Raw genomic sequence first — 19,731 nt, forward strand, 5'->3', positions numbered from 1 at the left:
ACGTATCCCTTATGGCATTCCGTCTGCAAGTCCCACCCTCCTCACCTGTGATTGGTTGGCATTATCGCCCTCCTCGCTATGATTGGCTGGCTCCTTTCTGGGGATTGGCCAGAACGGACAGCGAACTTTATTTTACTTTTTTTTACTTCCGTGTTTTGATTAACGCTTCCACACACCGAGTTAAATTTACATCACGCACATAAAAAAGGTTGGTTATATTACCAATACAATATTTGCATTAATCTCACTAACCTATAATTTAATGTTTTTTTCATTTGCAATTAGCTTGACAGTTAACGCGACAGTTACATCTGGTTTACGTCAGTGCGAACTGATTTACGGCATTTTCGCTAGCGTTATTTTTATTCCATACCAGCAAAAAATATTAAGATTTGTTTTATTGTTCTGTAGAGTGACGTAAACAAACAGCAATACTATATAAACATAGTTAAACAACCCCAAAAAACGTTTCTTTTTTTCGCTGTTCGCGGTAATGTAAACGGTTGTCATGGTAACTGGACCCCAACACTGCTGTGCTAACGACACTGTCGTAAAATAAGGCACTATACTGTGTGTGTGTGTGTATATATATATATATATATATATATATATATATATATATATATCATTGAAAGAACCAGAACAATACAAAAAAGAAATGAAATAAAAATTTACTATTATTTATTTGTAAGAGTACAGAGTAAAGGAAAAGGACATTAGAGATATAACCAATGAGGTCATTCTACAGGAAAGGTGGTATTTGAGTGATTAAATAAAATCTCCTGAAATGTATATCTTCTTTTCTTTAAAAAAAAATAAATTGTATACATTTAATTAAAAAAATAATGTGCTGTTGTTTTGTGATTATTGTTGCCTATAATCTAAACAACATTGAAAAACTAATAGCACTTAATCATATAAAAATAACACACAGTATGAATGCAGATGAATTTCTGCTCTCTGTTTCACCCAGATGAGGATGGGTTCCCTGTTGAGTCTGGTTCCTCTCAAGGTTTCTTCCTATTACCAACTCAGGGAGTTTTTCCTTGCCACTGTTGCCTTCGGCTTGTTCATCAGGGACTATCTGACCATTTTAATTCATACACATTTACATACAAACTTTAATAATTCTTATCCTTTGTAACAGTAGGCAGTGTCGTCTACTGTGAAAACGAATACAAGAGACCGAGCTCATGGCTACTAAAACCCAGGATCAGACCTCAAAGCATCTACAGCGACAACACCTACGACAGGCAGAAGTAAAAGCTGCCAAAACATTGGAGCATATGGAGCAGTAGCGAGTTGACCGCACACTCCATTCGTAGGTAATGATAGCACGCAGGTGTTGGCATATGAACTTGTGCAATTTTTACTGTAATGTTTTCTTCACAACCAACAATAATTTAAGAATATTCCTCAAAAAATAGTTGATATCTATATAAATAAAATAAAAGTTTTGTCTGTACTTTGGCCAGAACTCACTCTTTTAATGATATCTTTATGTTATTCGGGTCCATTGGAGGACCCAAAACCAGTCTTAGAAAAATTTCTGTATGTCTGAATTTACTGAAACTTTTGCAGTACTTATATCTCCCTGAAGTTAAACCTGCATTATAAATGAAATATAAATGGCGAGTAAAAGGGATTTTATGTGTCAGATTTAATAATTTCCTTTAAAATAATCTATTATTGTGCTACTGTCTCAATGTAAATAAACACCTGCACCAATAGATATTAATTAGAAAAGATAAAGTAAATATTTTTACTGAGTTAAAATTTACATATACCACTTCAGAACTGTTATTTCATCTGGGAAATAACAGCGCTGAAGTGGTGTAAGTGAATTTTAACACGCTGGAGTCGTTTTAAGACAAAATTATTTTTATCCGATCTACTTTTTTTCCATTTCTCATCTGTGATTTACTCTCCGATTACCGAACAGGGAGTGTATTTGCCTGAAGATACTCAACCTTACATGATTTCTTTGTATAAATAAGTTAGACAGAGAGTTCTGCCGTACAGAAAGACAGACAGACATGTATGTGGGCTTCAACCTCAAATAATAATAATAATAATAATAATAATAATATCACTGATTACATTAAAGCTGATATTATTTTTAGCTCAAACCTTCTAACTCTTTCTACAAACTCTTTAACCGTCAATGAAGGGTACTTGCGCTAGTTAGCTCTAAAATATCAAGAATATATTGCATAGCCAATCAACTGAAAATTCAACTAATAATTTTTTTTTTATATCACACCATAGTAAAGACGTACAGTGTAGTAATACAAATAACACAGTGAAGCACAAATGATGAAGTCATTTAATTTTTTTTTTATATGTTTACATTCCAGTTTGTTTAAAATATTGATTTTAAACTACTCAGTTTTAAATACCAGTTTTAAACAGTTAAATAAATAAAAAATAATTGTAGAACCTGAATATTCCAATAAATTAACTTTCTGTTTTTTGTTAATAAACTTGGGGTCTAACCTGGACTGGGACATCACTTTGGTGTAGACTGGGAGGTCAGACTCAGAACTGACTGCTCTGTTCTCATTCTTTCCATCTCTCACTCGTATCTCCTACTCTTTTCCTACGTGCAGGACCTACATCTATCCTCTGCCTGTGCAATCGTTGCTATTCAAAAATTTTAATACCTGAGTAAAGTACAACAGTATAAATGATAACAGACAATAAATCAAACTTAAACATTTTTTTTTTCTTCCAATATGATTTTTGCCCAGGTCTGTTATCTGGTTCATTTATGCAGAGACTGATATTGTCAATTGTGTTACTTCTCTTCGTGGTAACAGCAGTGACCATAACACTAAAGAAACCATGTGTATAACCACATGGTTTTCAATATTGTCAAAATCACTTAATTTTTAGATGTGATCATGTTTTATGTGAAACTTTTGATAGTTATAATTATAAAATAATTAACATTAATGACAGACTTTAAAGCTGTGCATTAAATTGCAAAATAAATTATGACATTTATAAACAAATGAAGAGAGACATCTGACAAACCTTTTGCATTTGTCAAATGCTCTTCATCTTCATCAGTGACCTTTGACTCAGGAATAATTTTAAATTGTCAAATGTATTTTGGAATGAAACACAATTGTTTTGTGTAACATTAACACCAATTACATAGGTTGGGGTGACTGATATTTATTTTATATTATTAATTATAATCAATTATTGTTTTATGATTTTAGTGTTTTACTTATTTTATCAGATATTGATGTTATGGTAAATCCTATTTATTTCATGAATTTCACAGTCTAAGCAACAGGGTTATTTAGGGTCACATCAATGTTTCAGCCCCATATATCCCTCATTTAAATTCATTGATAATATTTTATATTGATAATATTAATATAAATAATAATAATATAATAATAATAATAATAATAATAATAATAATGCAGAAGCGAAAGATCAAATCAATCTAAATCAATCAGTCAAAACTGAGTAAATCCAGAGTGAAAAGAGACAACTTTGACAGATTTCCATGTCTCTGTTGCGGCAATGCAGTTTTATTGTCTTCTTGTTCTTCTCCTTTAAAGGCAGGGATAGCACAGCAGTTAAGGCAGTGGACTTTTAATTGTATTGTCCCACTTTCAAACCCCAGCACCACCAAGTTCCCACTGTTGGGCCCTTGAGCATGACCCTTAACTGTCCAGATGTGTAGTGAGATAACAGCGAAAGTCACTTTAGGGAAGGGTGTCTGCTAAATACCATAAATCTTTTTTCTAGGCAGCTAAATTGGCTTAAACATGTTTTCCTAAAGATAGCGACTAAAAAGTCGATTGCTCAAAATTTCAAAGCAAAAAGGCCTTGCTTCACCAGCACAAAAGGATTAATAACTTCTGAAACTGTTGATGCTGTGAAGATTTATATAAAGAGACAGTTATCTTTTCTCATTGGTTATCTCGTTTCCAAAGTAGAGGCTGGTTTATACTCAGGGTGTCCTGCACTCTGTCTATCTGTCTACTTCTGTATTCTGGTACAACTGGCTTCCATATCTGATTCGATCCGTTGTTCCCTAGCCTGGAACAGTTGTGTTCTCTGTACAACCCATGAAACTGTGATCAACTTCATCAGAGCATTACTGAAAGTAGGACACTCTGATTTAAAAAGGTCCATAGATAACGTCTTTGGTATGTAATACTTAGTGGACCATCAGTGTCTAACCAAGCAAGATAAGGAGGCATGCCTTTTGGTCAATTCAAAAAGCCACACCTCTTCCTCAATCAGCCCTTCAGCTTCAACTTTAATACATATGCAGAAACATATATGTGAAAATGATGTTGCATGCGCCCTGAAAAATTATTAATGATCAAGCATGTTGATGAGCCAACACACCTAGTTATCGAAAACTATAGAAGGATTGACAAGAAATATAAAGAAAATGTACATTTAGACTGTTTAGGAACTAGGAATCAGAGAAAAATGGAGCTGCATTTACTGTACCTAGTTACAAATTGGAGAGTTGGAAAATAATGTCTGATTGTCTGAGTGTATGGACTTTAAAAGGCCGGAAAGGTAAGTTAGAGTTGGCGGTAATGTTATCTACCAGAATCCATCCACCGTTAAACAACAGAAAGAAGATGTCATCGTATACATGAATAATGACTGAATAAACAAACACAGACATACATAAATACATGCATGGAGCAAGGAGCTCCACCCCAACCTTCAGAGAAGGAGCCATGGGAGTTTGGGATGGCTGACTACACCAAAACGTATTTTAACTGAAAAAGAGTACAAGGAAGAAAGTATTTAAAATGGGATAAGAAAAGAGATGGGATAAGAAAAGAGGATTTAAACTGAAAGGAAGTTGGGGGAGATCAAAACCAGGAGGTGGCAGTAATGCAACATACTGGATGCCCACCACAAGCAACAAGAACCTGCCTAACACCAAGAAAACAAGATGTCATAGTACAGTGTAAATCTGCGTGATGGTTGCCACTTGCCAGTGGTGGTCCAAAAGAAATGTCTAAAACTAGAAAATTTTCAACTGAAATGTGAAATTTTGTACGAAATTTCTGTGAAATTTACATATTTTAGACATATTTGTCCAGGTGAATCCAGCAGGCATTGAAGAATAAAGGACTTAATATTGAATACAGATTTATGCATAAAAACATATTATTCATAATCCATTGACTATTTGACTATATTATTTTTCAATATTAAAAATGTAATATATACACACATTTACCATGACATAGTTTTGATAAGCTTATGCAAATGTCAGAACATTTATTTCCATTTAAAGTTGCACTTATTTCTCTCCAAGATCTTGTATTAATGATGGAGGAGTCGGACTGCTGTGTAGTCTTCTCCAGCACATCCCAAGGATTCTTAATGGGATTAATTCTCTCTGGTGGCCAATCCATGTGTGAAAATTATCTCTCATACTTCCTAATTCACTCTTTCACAATTTGAGCCTGATGAATCCTGCCATTGTCATTTTAGAATATGCCGTGCCACCAGGGAAAAAAAAAATCCATTAATAGAACAGCGTCTTTTCGTCTTGAGAAGGCTGAGGAAGGCTCAGCTTTCAACACTGATCCTGACCACCTTCTATAGAGGGACTATCGAGAGCATCCTGAGCAGCTGCATCACTGTCTGGTTTGGGAGTTGTGCCATATTGGACAGCCAGACCCCACAAGGAACGTTTACTGTTTCTCCACCCACTACCTCAACTCATCACCTCATTACCACAGAGTTCTGTAATATCATGTTGTTGCATTGTCACCTTGTTGTTCTTGTTTGTACATTTACATGTGCACTTTGTTTTGTATAAAAAAATGTAGATAATTCTCTGTTTTTGTTAAAATGTAAATCTGTCCTGTCCCACCTAGCCGGCTAATTCGGTTTTCTTAGTTAGCTAGTTAGTTTTTGTTAATTTATGTTGTTATTTATGACCAACTGATGCAACTCCAGATCACTGCTTCTACAGGCCTGCATCAAGTACATGCATAATCGATGAACATTATTCATAAAATTATTGTAAAAAAGAGAAATTATGAATAATAATAATTGGGCAGGCTGAACCCAGTTTCTCTAATAATCTTGGTCACTCATGAAGAACAAGCTAAGTTAACAAAGTTAAATATTTATTAGAAACTTTGAAAGTACAAACAAAGGCAGAGTTGTAATTGGTTACATTTTATATACGACAAAAACACATGAAAATTTGAAATTTGCACATGTAAGTGTGATTAATACACTGCCAGGCCCAAAAAAGAAAGACACACCTAAGACTAACATTTCTTTGGAATTTTGCTTTGATTACGGCCGTGGCATGATTTTTATGCAATGTCACAACATTTATTTCTGTCCAGTGCCACATTAATTTCTCTTCAAGATCTTGTATTGATGATGAGAGAGTTGGACTACTGCGTAAAGTCTTATCCAGCACACCCCAAAGATTCTTAGCGGGGTTACGCTCTGGCCAATCCATGTGTGAAAATAATTCTTTTGAGCCCTGAAAGTTTTTTTCACAATTTGAGCCTGATGAATCCTGGCATCGTCATCTAGAAATATGACTGTGTCATCAGTAAAGAAAAAATTAATTGATGGAAAAACCTGGTCAGTATTACCAGGTCGTCTGGGTTGCTGCACCTGTACCTGACCAACAGAAGCTATCTCAGATCATAATACTGTCCCCACAGGCTTGCAAACAGTAGGCACTAATCATGATGGGTACATCACTTTCTCCACCTCCATGTAATTTTTTTTTTCAAGAGCTCCATAGTTCATTCTTTATGCTCCTTAGCAATGCCTTTTTTTTTCAGATTAGCCTCACTGAGGTTTTCTTAAGGCTACACAGCTGTTTAGTCCCAATCTCTTGAGTTATCTTCAAATTGTGTATATGGAAATAGTCTTACTTTCACTATTAAGTAAGTCTATAAAGAGGTCTGTTTTTATTAGGATTTAATTTCACTTAGCCTTTAAGTGATCTCTCACCAAGCCATCTTAGGATGTTTTCAGTGTAGATCTTTATGCCACATCCTCATCTTCATCTCCCTCAAGCTCACCCTCTTCTTCTGCATCCTGGTACTGCTGTTACTCAGACACAAGGTCATTCATGTTGCTCTCTGCTTCAGTGAATTCCATCTCATCCATTATTTCTCCTGTGTACCAATGCAGGAAGGTCTTTCTTCTGAACATGGCTGTGAACTGCTCAGAGATACGTTTGAACATCTCCTGGATGGCTGTGGTGTTACCAATAAATGGTGGCAGACATCTTAAGCCCTCTTGGTGGGATATCACACACAGCTGTTTTGACATTGTTGGGGATCCACTCCACAAAATAGCTGCTGTTTTTATTCTGCACATTGAGGATCTGCTCATCCACCTCTTTCATTTCCATGACAAGTGGTCACACCACTCATGGTGGCACAGACAAGATGGTTGAGATCACCAAAAGTGGGAGTTGTGAGCTTTAATGTGCGAGAACAAATGTCATAAAGTGCTTCATAATCGATGCTTCATAATGATTAAAAATCAAATTAAAAATATATACTTTCCCGCACCAAAGACAAAGTTATCTGGTCTGAACAGAAAGCACGGAGAGGCTTTTGACTTAAAATTAACTGAAGGATACTCCTTTAGTGGTAAGCCCAATGGCCAAACAAAGTCAATTAGCTTCGCCGCTAATTCAACACAAAGCTTGTGGCTTAATTGGTCAGTGTTAATTGGAGCGCACGTCTGTCATGAGCGAATCCTTGAAACTCTGCAGAGTTGTGCTATTAGAATCAGTCTGGTTAGTTAATGGATGAAACAAATGTGTGGCAGGACTTTTACTTTCTGAAGCTGGGGTGTCGAGCAAACATGGCTAAAATTAGGGAATTCTTGGGCCCGACACTGATCCCTCTTTCAGTGGTAGGGTCAAAGACGAATCTAAGCTATTGAGAGAATGAAGCATAGGAAGCATAGGAAGAGCAAATTGCTACTGATTTAAATATCAGAGGTTGGAGGACCTGGAAAAGAGTCAGTTGATGTGGTTCAGGCATCTAGGAAGAATGTCACCAAGACGCCTGCCTAGGAAGGTGTTCTTAGCACATCCAGCTGGAAGGAGGCCATGGGGCAGACCAAGAACTCTGTGGAAAGATATCTCCACACTGGCCTGGAAACTCCTCAGGAAGCCCCAGTCAGAGTTAGCTGAGGTGGCTGGGAAAACGGAAGCCTGAGGTTCCCTGCTGGAACTGCTACCCTCGCGACCTGATTTTGGATAAGCAGTTGAAGACGAATGGATGGAAGTCGATTCCACAGTCACACAATTACCCAGAGACGACAGGTGAAGGAATTCCAAACAAAGTCAAACTTCACCGCTAATCCAATGCAGAGCTTGTGGCTTACTTGGTCAGTGTTAAACAACAGGTAGAGTCATCAACATTGGAGAAACATTTGACCGCACGCCCGTCATGAGCGAATTTTTGACACTTAGCTCTGCAGAGTTGTGCTATTAAAATCAGCCTGGTTAGTTTCTGAAGCTGGAGTGTGCCACTTAAGTGAAACTTCCGTGGCAAACTTCAGTTTTTTTTTTTTACTTTTTTATGTTCTGTAAGATCTTCAGAAAGCAGAAACTGCAAATGTATTTTCTAATTTTGTCCTGGCAGATCCTGCAGGTTTTGCAGAATAAAGGACTTCATACTACAGCCATGGTCAAAAGTACTGTAGAAATGAAACAAATATTAATTAGTATTATGTCTGCTGCTTCAGATGTTACCATGCTGAAGTATAATTATTACAACTTCATAAGTTTAAAAAGCTTTTATTGACAATTAAAATAAGTTTGTGCAAAAAGTCAATTATCTTCAAATACTCTAATTAATTGGTCTAAGGATGATTTGCTGTTGGCAAGACACAGGACTGATGGTAGCACTCACCTTTTCAAAAATGGCAGGAAAGAAGCCACTTCTCTCCAAGGAAGACATCAGAGACAGACTAATATTCTCCAATAGGTACTGTACAGGGATTAGACTGCTCAGGAGTGGGGTAAAGTCATTTTCTTTGATTTATCCACTTTCATATTTTTTGGGACATCTAGAAAAAACCTTGTCTGGAGAAGCAAAGTTGAGCGCGCTTCCATCAGTCCTGCGTCATGCTAACAGAAAGCATCCTGAGACTATGTGTGGGGTTGCTTTTTTTGGATTACAAATTTATAAAATTTTAAATCTATGTTCTTACGTAATAGTATAAAACTAAAAAGTTATGTACATTAAGTTTTACATTTTGAGGTAAAGATGATGACATTCTAAGAGGATCAAGTCTGGTAGCCCAGGTGTCTGAGACATTAACCTTTTGTCTTTATGTACTTCCTGACCACTGGGTAGGGTCCCAACGTCTCCTGATGTCTGGTTCAACAAAGAAAAAAGTTTCCAACACTTTTCAGCCAAGCGAGTCGGCTAACTCACAATTTAGTCTAAAAACACAGTACAAAAATATCAAAGAGCAACTTTAGACTAACACAATAAAACCCACGGCACCCTCGACACCAGCAAAACTAACAAAGGGCAGATAAATCTACAATGTTTATTACATCATAATTGAAATTGCTGTCATGCAGATTTAACTGATTTATTAATCGCCGTCATGCGTATGGATTTAAACTAGTCAAAATAGTAGGGAAACACCTAACGCGAGATTGTCGAGCATGAACTAGGGAGAGAAAAATGCAATGTTAAGAGTCTTTTAGATGGGGAAGGAAGTACTTAACGTTTGAGTCGTGCTGAGACGAAATGTGTCAAGACGGAGTGTGTGGGAGTACCGCACAAAGCAAACAAAGAGTTCAAGACACAGAACAAGTTAAGACAAGATCATGCATCATGCATTTTGTAAGTAAGGTTGGACCAGGAAGATGAGGGAGAATGATATTAAACAACAAGGAAGAAGCAATGTTAAACATTTATTAGAATTTTTACAAAGGATAACAATATTTATAGATGCCAAAAAAACAGAAACACACAGGAATTGAGAAGTTGAACATGTGAATATGATTTATACACTGGCAGGCCAGTTTGATTATGGCCAAGGCGTAGTTTTGATAAGCTTATGCAATTTTACAATATTTATTTCTGTTCAGAGTCGCATTAATGTCTCTGCAAGATCTTCCTTGGGAAAGTCAGGCCAATGCGTAAAGCCTTCTTCTGCACATTCCAACGATTCTCAATGGAGTTAAGGTCTGGAAGCTGTGGTGGCCAATCTATCACATGTCAAAATGATGTCTCATGCGCCTTAAAACATACTCTTTTACAATTTAAGCCAATGAATCCTGGTGTCATTATGTTGGAAAATGCCCATGCCATCAGAGAAGCAATTAGAAATTTTTATTTTGGCACATAACATTGCTATCCAGTCAACCCAAGATCATAACACATACTGTATATGCCCCCCACATGCTGTTTAGTCCCAATCCCTTGAGTTTTCATCATATTGTATGTACGGAAATGCTTACGTTCACTATTAATCATAGTGCTCTGTTTTTTTGACAATTTGATTTTACTAAGCCTTTAAGTGATCTCTTGTCAAGCTCATTTAGGATGTTTTTCAATGCAACTCTTTATGCCGCATCCTCATCTTCATCTCCCTCAAGCTCACCCTCTTCTTCGGCTGTGGCATCCTGGTACTGCTGGTACTCAGACACAAGGTCATTCATGTTGCTCTCTGCTTCAGTGAATTCCATCTCATCCATTCCTTCTCCTGTGTACCAATGCAGGAAGGCCTTTCTTCTGAACATGGCTGTGAACTGCTCAGAGATACGTTTGAACATCTCTTGGATGGCTGTGGTGTTACCAATGAAGGTGGCAGACATCTTAAGCCCTCTTGGTGGGATATCACACACAGCTGTTTTGACATTGTTGGGGATCCACTCCACAAAATAGCTGCTGTTTTTATTCTGCACATTGAGGATCTGCTCATCCACCTCTTTCATTGACATGCGGCCCCGAAACACAGCAGCCACGGTCAAGTAGCGGCCATGGCGCGGGTCACATGCTGCCATCATATTCTTGGCGTCAAACATCTGTTGGATTAATTCCGGCACCGTGAGCGCACGGTACTGCTGGCTTCCTCTGCTGGTGAGAGGGGCAAAACCAGGAGTGAAGAAATGCAGACGAGGGAAGGGCACCATATTGACAGCTAGTTTGCGCAGGTCAGCATTGAGCTGTCCAGGAAAACGAAGACAAGTGGTCACACCACTCATGGTGGCACAGACAAGATGGTTGAGATCACCAAAAGTGGGAGTTGTGAGCTTTAAAGTGCGAAAACAGATGTCATAAAGTGCTTCATTGTCGATGCAGAATGTTTCATCTGTGTTCTCCACTAGTTGGTGCACAGACAGAGTGGCGTTGTAGGGCTCCACCACACTGTCTGAGACTTTAGGGGAAGGCACAATACTGAACGTGTTCATGATGCGGTCGGGATACTCCTCACGGATCTTGCTGATGAGCAGCGTGCCCATGCCGGAACCAGTGCCTCCGCCTAAGGAGTGAGTGAGCTGGAAGCCCTGTAGGCAGTCACAGCTCTCAGCCTCTTTACGTACAACATCCAGCACAGAGTCCACCAGTTCAGCACCTTCAGTATAATGGCCTTTGGCCCAGTTATTTCCAGCCCCACTCTGACCTGGGAAAAGAGAGGATAATACGGTTAATTCATGGTTTTTATGTAAATGAAACATATTACAAATAATTAAACCACTTAAAAAATCTCTGATTGGACGTTTGGAACTTTCTAGGCTTTAAGACATATTTTGGTTCTCCTAGAGAAAACATATATATATATATATATATATACACACACACACTACCGTTCAAAAGTTTAGGGTCACTTGCAAATTTCTTTGTTTTTGTTTAGTGATTTATTTACATTATACAACAATACTGGGGATTTTAAAACTATAAAATAACACATATGGAATTAGGTAATTATGTAACAACAACAAAAAAAAAACAGTTGTTATTTTAAGATTTAAGACACAGAGGTCAGCCTTTCTGTAATAGTTTTTGCAAGAACAGTATTGTTAAGTGTATTCGCAAAATCCGTCAAGCACCATAATGAAACTGGCTCTCAGAAGGACGAGACCAAAACCTACCTCTGCCGCAGACGAGAAGTTCATTTAGAGTTATCAGCCTAAAAAAACACCAATTAACAGCACCTCAGATTAGAGGCGTTATGAAGTCTTTACAGAGCAGAAGTAGCAGATACATCTTAATATCAACTGTTCAAAGCAGATTAATGCATTTTTGGACGCCTTCAGCCTTTACAATGTAGAAAGAAATAAAAATCAGAAACCATCATGAAGTTAGAAAGTGACCCCAAACTTTTGAACGGTAGTGTATGTTTTATCTAGGTATGCATTTTTTTGCATGAAACTGGACCTCTGTGCCTGCATTTATTCACACTTGACTTCCTTCATAAGAAAAGTCCCAATGTGGCCCTGTTACTAATCTAACTTTTAAAAAAACTATATGGCGAAATATTAATTTATGTTATTTTATGGCACCAATAATATTGCCACCAATAAAAAAGGATTTCTGTTCACCTTCAGGGAGAGATGAACATTTAGAGAATTTTTAAAATATTTTTAAATGTTTGTACAATTTTGATTTTTTTTGTGGTAAAGGATTTAAAGACAAAAAGTGGTTAGTACAGCTAAATAATGCATACTGAAACTACTGAAATGTGATAAAGATAAGAGGTTGGCTTTGGTTTCAGGCCATCATTACAAATTAAAATAATTAAAATGGAAAAATGTATACTTTCACGCACCAAAGACGAAGTTGTCTGGTCTGAACACTTGGCCAAAAGGACCTGATCTTACAGAGTCCATGGTCCCTGGCTCCAAGTCCACCAACACAGCCCGAGGAACATACTTGCCACCTGAGACACCAAAGTACACACTTTAATTACAGTCATTTTAATTGTTATACCATAACCTTGCTATGCTATGAATAGCTGGATTTACCAGTGGCTTCATTGTAATACACATTAATCCGCTCAAGTTGCATGTCGCTGTCACCGTGGTACGTCCCAGTCGGGTCGATTCCGTGTTCATCACTGATCACCTCCCAAAACTAAAACAGAATTTATTTATTTTTTAAAGTTTGAAGTTCTTTGTTAAAAAAGTAATTAATAACCAAGTGAGACCACATTCCTTTAAATTGTGTTGTGTTCAGACATTAAACTTACTTTTCCACCAATCTGATTCCCACACTGACCAGCTTGCAGATGAACGATTTCTCTCATTTTGTTCTAAATACAAATTGTCAATTTTAAAGTAATTCAATCACACTCGCGTCACTTTCGACACCAGCAGAACTAACAAGCAGCAACTTTCATGCAGATTTAATTTCTGATGTTTATTACATCATAATTTAAATCTTCGTTATGCAGATTGAAATTATTATGTTTATTAGGTCATAATTTAAAAAGCTGTCACACTGAATTAAACTCTGATGTTTATTACGTCATAATTTAAATGCAGATTTGAACTATGAAGTTTATTATGAGCTAATGTCATGTACTTTTATCTATATTGTTTAAATTCAATATGATTTTATTCTTTCAGCCATAACATTAAAAACTTTAACATTATGACCACTTAGGTTTTGGGTTCCACAAAAGGGGGGTCCACAACAGGGGGGGGGGTGTGCTGTGGTGGTGCCTGGCACCAGGACGTTGGCAGTGAATTCTTTGGGTGCGGTGGCTTGCGGGATATAGGCCTACTGTATATGCAGTATATATACTGCTTAAAAAATGAAGGAAAAACGTAGTAGATTGACTTGAACCATGCCTACACATATGAGAGGCCTTCAAGTCAAGCTGGCACTAAGTGTTCCCTTTATTTTTTTGAGCAGTATATATGGACTTATATATGAATTTATAATGTTTATATTTTATATAATTCTTAAATTCATATATAATTCCATTTGCAATTACATTTAGGTCGGCAGTCAACCTCATCCAGAGTGACTTTATGAAACGGTGACAGAGTGAGGTTTCCATCATTAGCTATATCCTTACACGTTGGGATGAGATGTTAACCCAAATACCTTAGAAACAGATTTTTTCACAGATTGCCAGTGACTTGGCCATATAGACATCTGGAGGAAATTTAGAAAGCATGTTTAAATGCATGTCTTCATTGATCCCTGAGAGATTGTGGAGCAGTGCTGGAGGATGGGAGGAATGTGGTGCAGTGCAGGATGTAATAAGATTAGAATGACATGCAGTCAATTATTAATATTATTTAAAGGCAGGGTCTTATTAATATTATTATCTATATAATAATAAAAGAAATGTTTTGTCTGTACATTAACTCACACTTTAAAGTATATCTTTATGTTCCATACATTGGAGGACGCGAAACCTCCAGTCTTTTTCTGTCCGAATTTGTCGAAGCATCACACAAAACTGTCTGGACAGAATTGACTGAATCTCCTGCAGTCCTTAGATCTCTGGCTGAAGTTTAATCTGCACCATCAGTGAATCTAAACGTGGAGTAAAAGTGATGTTATGAACAGTTATGTGTGGGATTTAATAATCTACTGTAAAATAATCTACTAATGCGCTACTGTCTCAATGTAAACAAACACCTGCACCAATAGATATTAATTAGAAAAGATAAAGTGAATATTTTGACTGGGATTAGTTCATATTTACACTTTGGCTGAAATAACAGCGCTGAAGTGGTATAAGTGAATTTTAACACGCTGGAGTGGTTTTAAGACAAAACTTCATCTTTATCCTTTGATCTACTTTTTCCATTTCTCATGTGTGGAAAGATCAGCGGATTATTTTTAGATTTAACCTTTTAATTATTTCTACAAACTCTTTAACCGACACCAACGCGTATTATTATTTTAAAAGAATGAATTACAGTTGAATGACCCTAAACAACGTGTATTTACTGCAAATCGCTTTGATCCCGTTCGTGGATGTTAAGCGCGCGGGTTTTATTCACCTGCTCTGATTGGATGAAGCCACTCGCCTTATTAAATTTCCACAAAACTCGTGTGCGCATGCGTGGTGTGCATCCGGCCGTGTTTTGCGTCTCTATGGCGACAGGCAGCTTGGAGAGGATTAACTTCTACTGTATACACACACACACACACACACAGGAAGTGGACTGCTAAATAGTCTACTCTAGGAGCAGAATCTCTTCTGCTCTCCATAACACACAGGACAACAGAGCAGGTGAGTTTCATTGCAGTGAGACAGAGTGTGTGTGTGTGTGTGTGTGTGTGCGCGCGCGCGCAGTGGTGCAGTGTTGAGACACATTTTGACTAAATGTAACAAAATAAAAAAATATATATTAAAGTGTTACAGACAATGTAAAACTTAACGAGTTGTGATTATAATAATAATAATAATTATTATTATTATTATTATTATTAATATATTAAATAGTATGAAATAGTGTAAACATACAGTATTATACAATCTGTATTATTTAAAAAAAACAAATTCTCAGCTGATAACACTTTGTACATGAAGAAGCTTTCCTTACACCCTAAGCATTTATTATGTATTGAATTAAATTTGTATCAAAATTATTTTGAGACATATTCATTGCACACTATATCTTTATGCCAATTTGTTGTTAAAATGAAAACATGCAGAGTCGACCTAGACGTCTTCTTACATCTGTTTAAACACTGACCTAATTCAGCTGTGATGGATTGGCACCTTGTCCAGGGAGTACCCTACCTTATGCTGGAAGTCTCCAGGGATAGGATCCAGGCCCCCCCCATGACCCTGTACAGAATAAGTATTGTAGAAGATGATGAAGATGATGATGGAGTGTTTTATCTTTTCATCCACAGCCGTGTGCCGAAAATGTGAATTTTTATATTATATTGTGGAACGTCCTCGAAACAGGTCTCTGAAATCACAGCTTGTCAAGTTGCTGAGAAAGTGAAAGATAGTGTAAACACTTCTGTCCTGAAGGCGTCAGAAAACTTTAATTTATAGCTTTACCTCCGACTATTACATAGCGCTGATACTGGAGACTCCTTCCATGCAATTTATACAGTATAAACATCTCTGTAAAAAACATATTTATGAATTCATTATTGGCTTTTATTTAGAGAGCGATGAGCGTGGCAGTGAGCAGTAACATTCAAGAGGAATATGAGGACGACTTTGAGAAAGATCTGGACTGGCTGATCAGCGAAGAAAGCAAGAACGAGGAGCAGGTAAGAGAGAGTGTGTGTGTGTGTTGAAAATGGAGACAGATACATAAAGAGGCTCCGTTTAATAATGTATTGCACTGAGACATAGTTTCTGCATTTCTGTGAAAGAGTGTTTGTGTGTGTGTGTGTGTGTGTGTGTAGGGGGGATGGATTTCATACTCTCAGTACATGCTCGTGCTTGTTTCTTATTTGTGTATTGCATACTGTACACTCGCTGTAAATTTATTGCACATGCTCTACACACGAACACACATGAAAAAAGATTCACTTTCTAACTTTAGGGGCTGTGGGAGCTGATCTTTCTGATCTCCTTTGACCTGTAACTCGACTTCTTGAATTTTTAACGCCTTAAATAAGAGTTAATAAATTAAACATGTTGGGTTTTTAAATCATTAGTGTCCATAATGAGGTCTAAGTAACTAACTAGAGCAAAAGGTTAAAAGGACGCAAAAATATGCAATTGTTAATAAAGAAAGCTGATGGCTGCTGATGCCAATAAATAAATATAAAATTTTGTATGTAGAATATACAGGAAAACAGAGGTTCATTGTTTTTCATCCAGCAACCAAAGAGGTTACAAACCTTTGCACTCACCCAAAGTGTTTTCATATAGCACTATATTTTAAATATCACAGTGTATTACATATATTCGATTACTGGAAAATACCCCACCATTTAAAATGTATGTATTCCATTCAGCACTTAGCCTCTCCTGCTTTTTCTGAAACAGGATGAAGATGACATTGAGTCCCAGATAGACCATGAGCTGAAGGAGGAGGAACTAGAAAAGGAACAGGAGGAAGAGCAGAGTAAAAGTGCCACAGATGACGATGGAGATAATGAAAGATGGCCAATGCCCATGGACCCTTTGAAGGATTTGTTAGATGTCAGCGCTGACTCTAAACATGAGCAGGATGACGAAGAGGTTAATGAAGAGAAGAAATCCATCCAGCAGAAGATTGAGCAGGCGAACAGGCAGCTGCAGGACGAGGAGGCGCCGGACGAGACGCGTCGCCGCCGTCTGCAATTTAAAGACACTCTCGTGGACCTGGTGGTCCCTGCTAGCGACCTAGAGGACAGCCCGGGAGACGTTTCGGAACACATGCTGAAGCTGAAGATCTCCTCTCAGGAGGAAAGTGATGGACACAGAGAGGGAGCAAGAGAAGGAAGAGTGCTTGTGGAGAAGGATGGAAAGTTTGACCTTGTAAGTCTAAAAGAGGTGGAGAGTCTGCTCCCGCCTCTACCTGAGACTCAACGAGAACCTGTTAAGAGTCCGTCCCCCTCCACGAAATTGTGTTTGTCATCTACCGCCGAGCCTCGCTATGCGCCCAGGCCTCCAGAACGACCGCGGGTGCGTCCTAATTCAGCAAGCAACACGCAAAAGGTTGTGTTTAGAAACGGCAGCAAGCGTAGGGTTCAGTCAGCTAGCGGGGTTTCATCACATGCCACCTTTTCCCTCTCGCCACAGCAGAAAGAGCAGCTGAACAAACAACAGCAGAGGAGAGAAAAACTTGCCAGAGAGGTGGGTCTAAAATCACTTTACATTACTTACAACAAATTTTCGTGATTTGAGATCCTGTGTTAAATGTAAAATCCAGGAGGAAGAGCGGCGGCGTGAGGAGGAAGAGCAGAAGCGTCAAGAGAACGAGATGGCGTTCAGGTCGTGGCTGATGAAGAAGAGGCAGCAGGTGCGAGAGGAGAGGAGAGTGCAGAGAGCTCAGGAGATTGAGAGGATGAATGGAAAGGTGCGCACCAGCAAAACATTCCTAACAAACAGATGTGTAACAGAAAGTTCTAGCACATTTAAACATAATAGCTATTGTATTGAATGTGCATGTGTATGTGTAAGATTGGTTTACAATGTGGCATATGTATCTGTGTCTCTGGATGTACACAGAAGGAGTGCTGCGATGCTGATGAGGCGTTTAACCTCTGGTTGCAGAGGAAAAAGCAGCAGCAGCTGAAGGAGCAACAGCTGGAGGAGATGAAGAGACTCGAGATGGAGAGCAGCAGCTATATGCACCAACCGGAGGAGAGTGCGAAAGCCTTCAGACTGTGAGTCAACAACACACATACTAACTAACACTAACACTCGTCTGATTCACTTCAGATTTTAGGATTCGGGAGTAAAATGTGTCACTATACAATTATAAATATTTATGTAGTATAATTGTTCAGGATCATCTGTAAGGAATTTAACAATCTGTCTTGAGCCCTTAGTGGAATTATAATCACCAGTGGCATGGTGGGATGAAGTGGAGTTTCTGATGCCACCCCAAAGCTATTTAGTTTATTAATAAAAGTTTCATAAATGTTCTTGATTTTGACATTTCTTGTGCTCCAAATGTAGTGCTGTCTACACATTCCTTACAGATGTCAAAATGCATTATAGGTAATCTGTGTTTAAATAGTGTTTAATCACTATTCTTCTTTGTATAAGGTACAGGTAGTAGAAAGGTGTACTGTACAGGTGTGTGTGTTTGTGCAGGTGGTTAAGGAGAAAGCGGATGGAAAAGCGGCAGGAGCAACAGGCTGCTCGCGAGCGCTCTCGCAGGCTGCTGATGGAAGAACGACGTGCTAGACGCATGAACGATCTCTGCTACCCTGTCGACGAGATCCAGTCTCTTCGATTCAATCAGCCCTACAGCTACTGCTTTTGACCTTCTCTCAGTTCCATAATCACCATCACTACTGCTTCTAAACTCCTCCCAATTCTTCAGTCACTATGACTGACACTTCTAAACTCCTCCCAATTCCATTATCACCACGAGTTACATTTCAAAACTCCTCCCAGTTCTCTAGCTACAACGGCTCCAGCTGCTAAACTCCTCCCAATCCCATTCTCACAATCTGCTAAACTTTTATCAATTCCATAATCACCAATCACAGACCTTGCAGGTCTATAACTGCTATTTCCCCTTAGGAATAATAAAGATTTATTTTATTTTTATTTTATATTATGATCACCAAGGTTGTCCTAACCAAGCTTCCACTGGTTCTGTCTCAATTTTGCAGCACTAAATGAATAAAAATTTAATCCTCTGTTAGCATTTGTGGATAGCAGTGCTTACTTTTTTTCAGTATTCCCAGTATGGTGATTGTGATGATTGTTTCCATCATTCAGCTTTACACACAAGAAAAAGTATTTGCGCCCCTTACTGATTATTTATTTATTTATTGCATATCTGTCTTACACACTTAAATGATTGAGATCCTTAAATTAATTTGAATATTACACATGGATAACTGAAGTAAATACAAAATGCTGTCCAAACCTGGTCCTAAGTGATAAACTAATTCCCCTCCTTACTAAATTATGGATGTACTGTGATTTTTTGGAAAGCTAGGTCAAATTTTACTCGCCACACAAAGCCATGATTACTGTCAGACTTGTTCAATTGAAAATCACTTCAATTGATTTTTCTGAAAAACAAAACAAAACCCTGATCTAGTACGGTGCTTGTGATGGTTTTCATCATTCAGCTTTAGACATAAAGCCCTGTAACAGTAT

General features: G+C 37.9%; 2 protein-coding genes across 3 annotated transcripts; one reads left to right on the forward strand and one right to left on the reverse strand.

Moving 5' to 3' along the window:
- Nucleotides 1-10,365: 10,365 nt before the first annotated feature.
- LOC128530441 (tubulin beta-4B chain-like) lies at nt 10,366-15,060 on the reverse strand. Its single transcript, XM_053504394.1, has 5 exons — nt 14,990-15,060; nt 13,216-13,278; nt 12,992-13,100; nt 12,796-12,906; nt 10,366-11,649 (listed from the first exon to the last, which is right to left on the reverse strand). Exons 1-5 carry the CDS (start codon nt 15,047-15,049, stop codon nt 10,589-10,591), a joined length of 1,404 nt encoding a protein of 467 aa, XP_053360369.1. The 5' UTR covers nt 15,050-15,060; the 3' UTR covers nt 10,366-10,588.
- Nucleotides 15,061-15,093: 33 nt separating this feature from the next.
- ccdc181 (coiled-coil domain containing 181) lies at nt 15,094-19,424 on the forward strand. Of its 2 annotated transcripts, XM_053504396.1 has the most exons (7): nt 15,094-15,222; nt 16,116-16,223; nt 16,951-17,571; nt 17,692-17,742; nt 17,819-17,965; nt 18,118-18,275; nt 18,709-19,424. In XM_053504396.1, exons 2-7 carry the CDS (start codon nt 16,122-16,124, stop codon nt 18,878-18,880), a joined length of 1,251 nt encoding a protein of 416 aa, XP_053360371.1. In that variant the 5' UTR covers nt 15,094-15,222; nt 16,116-16,121; the 3' UTR covers nt 18,881-19,424. The 2 variants fall into 2 exon arrangements, with proteins under 2 accessions (XP_053360371.1, XP_053360370.1); XM_053504395.1 differs by having other exon boundaries at nt 15,095-15,222; nt 16,951-17,742; nt 18,709-19,422.
- The last annotated feature ends 307 nt before the right edge of the window (nt 19,425-19,731 follow it).

This window comes from Clarias gariepinus, chromosome 9 (assembly GCF_024256425.1).
Source record: "Clarias gariepinus isolate MV-2021 ecotype Netherlands chromosome 9, CGAR_prim_01v2, whole genome shotgun sequence".
In the NCBI taxonomy this organism is placed as follows: domain Eukaryota; kingdom Metazoa; phylum Chordata; class Actinopteri; order Siluriformes; family Clariidae; genus Clarias; species Clarias gariepinus.